Genomic DNA, 8,067 nt, shown 5'->3' on the forward strand with positions numbered 1-8,067 from the left:
AAATTAAACATAGTTGACTCAGACCTGCTGCCAACACGCATTGCCCTTAGCAATATTCACAGTCAATTATAGCGATCACTTTAAAGATGCTAGCTTTTGGCTAATGGTAAAAGCTAAATTAAACAAAGATCTACCTGACTGGTTTGCAAATCAGTCTTTTCCTCACATGTAACTTAAACCTGATCTGACTTTTTTTATTTTATTTTTTTAACTTAACAGATATACATAAAACCGCAACTCTATTTTGCTCTCATTTGAGCAGTTTATACTTGCTGCTGCTTGTACAGCTTAAGCAAACTTGCTAAGCAAGTATGGATATCATGTCCAAAACTAATAAATGGCGGAGCAGCTTGTAAAAAAAGGTGTAAAAACACAGTGTTAAACTGTAAACAGTGCTCTCCTTTGTGTATCGCTCTCTAAATGTTGACACGTTTTTCATCACTCACTGACATCTCTGTTAGCGAGTACAGTGCTGCAGTATGGCTAGACCTGTCATCCTGGCACTCTCAACATCAGCATTCTAAGCTACCCTAAATGACTCTGACGAGAAGGTCACCCTCGAGAAAGCTACGCTCTTAAAAGTGTATTGGTTGCAACACACTGTGTTGTCATGGCAACATGTACATTCAGTCAAGAGGGGACGGGCTGCCACCGATTATAGGTAGTTGAAACATTGCATGTGCCCTACAGCAAAGTCCTTATATTCTTTTAATAACTCAACACAACTGTTTTGAACCAGATCACAAAACATATATATTACATATAACAAAATAACTTTTAAATATAAAATAGATGTATTGTATGTTGTTTGTAGTTAATTATGTATTGCTCAAGGGATGAGAATAAACACATGAGGACCTGTGAAATGGTTTCAACGGAATAGGACTGTACATCAGCTCGACTTTAGTTTGGCATTCAGCTTCAGTAAGCCAATATGTGATCAGTCATGGCTAACTTACCCTGTTGCTAGGAATACAAACACTGACAACAACACACAGAATGCTAAATGTCAGTTTGCGGAAGGTGGAGGTCAAGAAAAATTCTCTGAGAACAGAAAAACGGTTTGCTACTTTCCATTGTGAGAGCTTCCCTTGAGATATTTTGAATGAATATACACAACTATTACATCATGATTCAGAGCTTTAAGAGCAAGAGAGAAAAAAGATGGGTGTGGGATGTTCAGGCTTTGTATTTTGACTTCAGAATCTCCCTTTGAAAAATCATTCCAGAGCCATCGAACAGCAAAACACTCCAAGAAAAATAACATTTACCCACATTATTGATACTCCACCTTAAAGCCCGCCAGAAGTAAGAAAAGCAAAGCCAATCCCATACAAACAGCCTCGCTAACATCAACAAGATTTGTCAGCATGGCAGTATTCCATTCTTACACAAGTAAAGAGGAAGGGCTACAATTTATGTGAGATCCCAATCCAGGTTTGTCTCTGAGCATTAGAGCTTTGTGCAAGAGATGGGTGCCAGCGAAACAACCCAACTCGACTGCTATAAACAGTTTACAGTTTGTGGCATGAGCAGGTAATTTGATAGCCCCTAGGGGCTACTTGCTGATGTTCCTAATTTAATTATGTTCCTCAGACCTCACTCTCCACACTGGAGAAGTGGGCAGAGCCTCGACGAGAGCACAGGCTCTTGGTTTTAAGGGGAAGATGTGGGGATTGATACCTTTGAGGTTGGGGAACCGATCGCAGTTTCTGGTACTGGAGCTTAGCACTAGAGGAGGACAAAGAGGAGGGCTGTGGGGCACCAGGCGTAGATGAGACAACCGAAGGGGAGGACACTGATGAAGAGGAGGTAGGTGGAGGTACATGTATATGGTGAGAGGAAGAGGGTGGGGCTGGGAGTGCAGGGACCACTGGAGAGGGTAAAGATGGCGGTAGACTCTGAGGAGGGGACTGCTGTTGTCGGGACCAGTCTGAGCGTTGTGGTCTTTGTGCACTGAGGTTGGTTTGGCTTCCAGATTTTGCCTGGCTCTGAGCCCGTTCCGGTTTGGATGATTGCCGTTTGGGTCTTACACTGCTGCTGAAACTATGGCAGTGAGGGAGTAGCTCCTCCTGACTCCTAGAAGTCACCCGATTCCATTTAGAGTGAGTGCTGGCAAAGTGATTGGGTGACTGGCAGGAACAGGATGTGTGAAGTCGACTCTTCTCTTGAGACCTGCTTTTAGATTTCTTTTCGGTCTTCACTGGTAATTTATCAACAGACCAGTATCTTCGAGGAGGTGGGGGAGTCAATGGAGTTGGAGGCAACTGATTTGATCCTAATCCTTCTGATCCCCACCCTGTTCCTGCTCTGAAACCCAAGCTACTTTCTCCACCACCCCACCCCAAAAATGAATCATCTCTACTGTTTATGCTGCCTCCTCTTTCTCTGGCAGGGTAGGTGCCAAAGAACCATCCCCCTCCTCCAATTCCTCCAACTGCCCTTCCTTCATGACCTTCCCAATATCTCTCAAACTTACCAAACTCTCCTGAGGAACCTTCATCATCTGTGTATATCTCAACAGTTTTTTCTCTATCCCTTTCGGATTCAGAGTCCATTCCTCTGCTTTCTCGTTGTCGCCCCTGTTCTTCTGGCCTATGTCTTTCCACTTCAGACTCCTCATTTTCTTCTTCTTCCTTGGAATCCCATTCATGAAATGACAGGCCTTCTCTCGAGCAAGGCTTAACTCTCTTGTTTTTTCCCAAAAGTGGGTGATTTTCTCCACCTCTTTCTTGCTCATTTCTCTCAGCTCCTACAGACTTTCGTCTTTTATATATGGGAAGCAAGGGTACAAATGATGATGGTGAATCGGAAGTTGGGTTTCTGCTACTCCAAAATTTAACGGTTGAAGAAGTTTTGTTTGAGCAAGAAAAATTCTTGTTGTTGGACCTTGGCCTGGAGTGGCGTTGTGATTTTGGGCTTCTCTGAAGCCTTTCCATTCCTCTACTGCCTTCTTCATCTTCTCCACCTTGATCATCCCTATCTCTCTTTACTCCATCTCTGATAATATCCCTCTCATAACTCCTTGTAGAGCTTTCACTCTTTTTTCGGAAAGAGCTTCGCCTCAGTGCAGGATAAGAAGAGTATTCCTGTGCTATTCCTTTTTCAAAGACATCTTTCCTGTCCATATCTACTTCCTCTTGTTCAGATCGTTTTTCCCTCTCCCTTCTTCTTGATTTTTCATCTTTTTTCTTTTTCTTTTTCACCTTACGCCTTTTACGCTCCCTTTCTTTTTCACGCTCTTCTCTCTTCTTTTTCTTTCTACCCTTCTTCCTCCTCTTTCTCTCTCTTTCAATTTCTTTATGATGTCGTTTCTCCTGCTTAACATCTCTATCTCCAGTTGCTCTTCTACACTTTTCTTTCTCTCCCCAAGCGGCCCACCACTCTTGAAGCTGTGCAATCTGGCTGCCTGCTCTGTCTCTAATCTGCGGCCTCTGTCCGCAAGGTTTACGGGGTGGTATAGGTGGTGCTGGAGGACTGCTAGGCAAGGATCGAAAAGATATCTGGGAATGACTTTTTCTCCTCCCCAAAAGCAAGCTTGACTCCTCCGTTAGCTCATCTGTGTCATAGTCCTCATACGCATCTCGTGCATCTGCCCGATATCTGAAGCTCTGTGATGATGTGTATGATGATGAAGAAGAGGGAGAATTGGATCGGGAGACTGACTCTGAAGAAGAGGATGAACTGGAAGTGCTGGAGGTGCTGGAGGAAGTGGATGTGTAGCATAAATATGGAGAAGGTGAGGGTGGAGTCTGTGTTGGAGAAGAGAGGGGCATAGGTATAGGCAGAGGAAGAGGAGGAGGACGACGTCCTCTTCTCCCACCACCATCCCTCATTCCATATCTGCCACCACCTCTCCTACCGAATGGAAGGATGTTTTCATAGAGTGGCCCCCCTGAACCCTTCCTTTTTGAGAAGCTGCTTCTCCTCCAGATAGATTGCAGAGGTGGAGAGGGATGTGGCAAAGCAGGGTTAATTGGTAAGTGTCCAGAGGCTTGACCTTTAGTAGGTAACCGTGGGTTTCCAGAGGATTTTGTCCCCCGGTGCTTAGTTTTTGGAGTTTGGGTGCCTATGTTTTGAGGTTCAGCAGAGACCCCTAAGCCTTCTGGATCAATTGGCCCATAGTATCTCTTGTACTCATTCAGACCCCCCTCTCCTCCTCTTATTCCTGCACCCCAGTAAGGGGGCATGCCTTGGAATTGTGTTAAGTCTGTTTTCCCACTGTTCACACCACCAGGCTTCTCAGGGCCCACATTTGGATGTGTCCACCGATTCACAACAGCCAAACGACGATCATGCCTTGGTAGGAATGTAGAGCAAGGCATGGGTGCTCCAAGAATGGGACTGTTCAATGGCCCTAATGCCATTCCAGAATGTCCACCTGAAGGAGGGTTGCCAGGAAGAAGAGCATTGTATACCGGTGGCTGCTGGTGGTGTTGCTTTTGTTGCTGCTGCTGCTGCTGTTGATGTTGTTGTTGTGCCATAGCGATTGGGGGATTGGCAACAGCTGTAGAGATCACATGAGGCGGTGGAGGAGGAGGAACCATGGAGACATGATGATATTGAGTAAGTGTGCTTTGGGAACCTCCAGGAGCTGTTTCATCCTCAAAATTGCAGCAGCTGTACATGCCCTGTAAGAGATAACAAGGAAAAGATTTACTTAGCAAACAGTTCAGGATATCATACTATTCCCCTTGGTGACATACAACCCGATTTAGACATTTAGAAAATGTCTGGTTGTTTGCAAGGGGCTTTAAGGTGCTTCTCATTCTTTCCACAATGTACACAAAGATATTGATAATACAGAATGAATAAATGATCCATCTTCTATCATCCTTTTCCACCCCTATTCATTACTATGAGAGAAGTTATGGGCTTTCATAAAATCCCTCTGTGTGCACAATAGTAATGCTGGATGTGCCATCACATTTTACAAATGACAGGAAATAATGGGGTGTGCTGCAAAGTCCCCTTCTAAGGATTTAATGCCTGATTACAAGAGATTATTGTGTGTCAGTCTTTGTCCTCAACAAGAATTGCAAAAAGAGTAATCTTTCCTTTTACTTGCAAATACATTTAAATACATTTTAAAATATTATGTATGAAATAACACATTTATTCTTTCTGAACTGACTGAAACAATTTGGAGCCACTTTGAAAGTTTCTCACACACATGCACAAAATTCCCTATGGGAGCTCCCATTTATCAGCGGCCTAAATGACTGAGAAAATCATTATTCTACAGATTATTTATTTATAAATCAAACCCAGATGGGACGTTTAACAATTGTAAAGTCATTTGCAGCCTTTATATGATGAAATTTAATTATCACCGAAGCTCAAAAAGTGAAACATCATCCACAAATGGAATGCCATCATTCATAAAAATGTTAATGTAATCATCGGCAGAGGAATGTGGGTCATTGGTGGGGGTAGCATGCACATATATTTTGAGTGCCATTAGAACAAATTGATGAACAATAATTACACATATTATTTGACTTTCTGTTCTTAAAAATGAACTGAATGCATTAACATTTTAATCAAAAAACAAATGACAGCCCTACTATTTATATCATCTTGCCTTATATTTGGGTCACTCACCCGACTAAAAGCCAGTAGGAAATCCATTCCTCCAGAGCGGCCCAAACAGTGGCGTAGCTTCCAATAGACAAGATGTTCCCATGCAAACACCAGCAGACTTAGGCCCATGGCAACCAGAAGCATATAGAACACTCCCGCCATGTTGTCTATGTCCAACTTGGAACTCATCACCTCAATCTTATCATTATGGCAGATCCCAGACAGCCAGAGTCGTTCAAGCATGTCAATTTCATCTGAAAAAAAAAGGAAAATATGTGCACAATGACAGGAGATAAGAAGCATGAAAGATAAATAGGCCTACAAACAGGGGAAAAGACAGATGGACAGAAGGAAAAAAATTAAAAAGAAAGGCTATGGGGGGGGGGGGGGTTATATCCATATTAGGGGTTAAAAAAGATGGATACCAATATATTGGCTGATATTCTTTATGTGTAGGCTATATTATAGTACAGTATTCTTTTCAATTAAATTCTTTCATGAGCATGAATTCTGGGTTGTGGGAGGCCGGTGGATAATTTGAAGCAGCAGAATCGGGTGAAATCTCTACAAATTCACCGATCTGGGTCGCCAGTAGCAAACAATGGAGCACACTCTGCTGGACAAACTAAGTAATTACAGAATTCCGAAGCATTTAATCTGTTATATGTTCTGTAAAAAAAATATAATAATTCATATTGGCAGCATATCGGTTGCATATTCGCTGATACCGATATATCGGCGGCAGGCTCATATCGGCCGATAATATCGGCTAAATGATATATCAGGCGGGCAGTACTACAGACAGGGAAGATCTTGCTTTAGCTTCAGTTATTATTACACTGTGTTACCAAAAAGTTGAAAATGGAAATGAAACACTGCGGAAAAGAATCATGAAAGGCAAGGAGGTGGAAAGTGAGAAGCAGAGTAAGTGAGAATGGAGGATAATATCAGCTTAATGGAGGTCTGAAACAGCCTGGTTTCGAGGCTCTTGTGGTAAGACAGACCTGTAGAAGTTTGGAGATGAAAGCTCTAGACTAATGGACCTACCTCCCAACAATAGCCATTAGTACATTTATTAGAGTGAAAATGTCACTGGAAAAAATAAACGCACAACAAGGGTATGTTTCTGGCAGAAAAATGATAAATGATAAATGAAAAATTTAGATGATGGCTTTAAATTGAGGATTATTCCTTCACTAAATCCTCATTTCATATGAAACAAAGCATAAAAACAAAACCGTGCTGATCCGCAGGTTAATTGCATGTTTCAATTTATGACAATATGGCCTTGAAATATATGGCTTAGGTAAAATTTAATCATAGGAACTGAAGTCCTACTAATTTTAATTTGATTAATTAATTCAAACAAGCAAAATCAGCCCTTAGTATTTAAATCCAAATGGGAATGTGTCAAAATGAAAAATCAAGGTGTTCGACTACTGCACTATTTAATGAAGTGACGCTTTGTATATTCATAATTATATTCATTTGCTGTGACAATTTTTCTAATATAATGTATCATATTTCATTGAGACTCTTCCAGCTCCCTTTCACATTTATTCTTTGATCATTATGGTGCAACTAGGTTCCTCATCAAGTCTCATTAAAGAAAACAAGCATTGCAGGATAAAAGCATGTGAATATGTGCATATTTGAAACAGAGAAATGTGGAGGTACCTGAGAGAATCAGAATAACAAGTGTAAAACCACTCATAAAAAAATTCTGCTCACTCACTATGAAAACCAAACAATAGGAATGTTTGTTTGTGATATTGAAAATTGGGGGTTTGAGACTGAGTATAGGAGATTACAACTCCACAAACAATCCACCATTAGATACACCTGGGGTATATCTAGGTATTCATTTTATGTAAAAATTCTCTTACCATCTCCTACTAGCTGCAGGAGGGCAAGGTCTAGTGGCCGCTTCCATTGGGAGTTTTTGTGTAAGGCAATGCCATATCCTGTTGTAGCGAACACTTTGCCAGAGCCAATGGTCATTACTTTGCAGCCCTCGTCCTTACGAGCCATGTAATTCAGGACAGCTGCATCATATATGAATGCATCCAGTTTTCTTCAGAGAGAAAGAGGAAATGGAAAAAAACAACAACAACAAGGCATAGGTAAATTACTTCACAAGACTATTTATCACTTTATTGATTGTAACATGTAAAGACAAAAACACGGATGATCTTCAGGGAAATCCTATTTCTTAACTAAATAGCATGTAATCTGTAATTAGTGAAGCCAATCAAGCACCCACCTTAGTTCTGCACCATGCTTTTGTTGGTTTAACAGCACTGAAAATACTTTTTAGGACTTGGGATTTATTTATTTTTTTAATCTCTCTCAAAAAGTTCTTTATTGCTGCTGGCAATTGCCTTAAAAGACCAATGAATTTCAGAAACTTTTTTATCAACTTGTTTTCAAGTTTCAAGTTTGTTTTGAGTTTCACTCACAAAGAGCCAGTGTAATATTTATTAA

The 8,067-nt window shown here is 41.2% G+C and overlaps 1 protein-coding gene across 1 annotated transcript; it reads right to left on the minus strand.

The window, feature by feature from the left end:
- Positions 1–845: 845 nt before the first annotated feature.
- On the minus strand, positions 846–7,652 carry LOC113073836 (serine/arginine repetitive matrix protein 2-like). Its single transcript, XM_026246588.1, has 3 exons — positions 7,470–7,652; positions 5,605–5,837; positions 846–4,631 (listed from the first exon to the last, which is right to left on the minus strand). Exons 1-3 carry the CDS (start codon positions 7,612–7,614, stop codon positions 1,593–1,595), a joined length of 3,417 nt encoding a protein of 1,138 aa, XP_026102373.1. The 5' UTR covers positions 7,615–7,652; the 3' UTR covers positions 846–1,592.
- Positions 7,653–8,067: the final 415 nt, after the last annotated feature.

This window comes from Carassius auratus, unplaced genomic scaffold (assembly GCF_003368295.1).
Source record: "Carassius auratus strain Wakin unplaced genomic scaffold, ASM336829v1 scaf_tig00012944, whole genome shotgun sequence".
Taxonomy (NCBI): domain Eukaryota; kingdom Metazoa; phylum Chordata; class Actinopteri; order Cypriniformes; family Cyprinidae; genus Carassius; species Carassius auratus.

What these genes read in the sequence shown, in the direction of transcription:
- LOC113073836 (XM_026246588.1), bottom strand. Translation starts at nt 7,614, where the DNA reads ATGGCTCGTAAGGACGAGGGCTGCAAAGTAATGACCATTGGCTCTGGC. An exon ending in CCTGCAGCTAGTAGGAGATG is followed by an intron (nt 5,838 to 7,469) that starts GTAAGAGAATTT and finishes TTTTTTTTTCAG; the next exon opens with ATGAAATTGACATGCTTGAA. An exon ending in TCCTACTGGCTTTTAGTCGG is followed by an intron (nt 4,632 to 5,604) that starts GTGAGTGACCCA and finishes TATCTCTTACAG; the next exon opens with GGCATGTACAGCTGCTGCAA.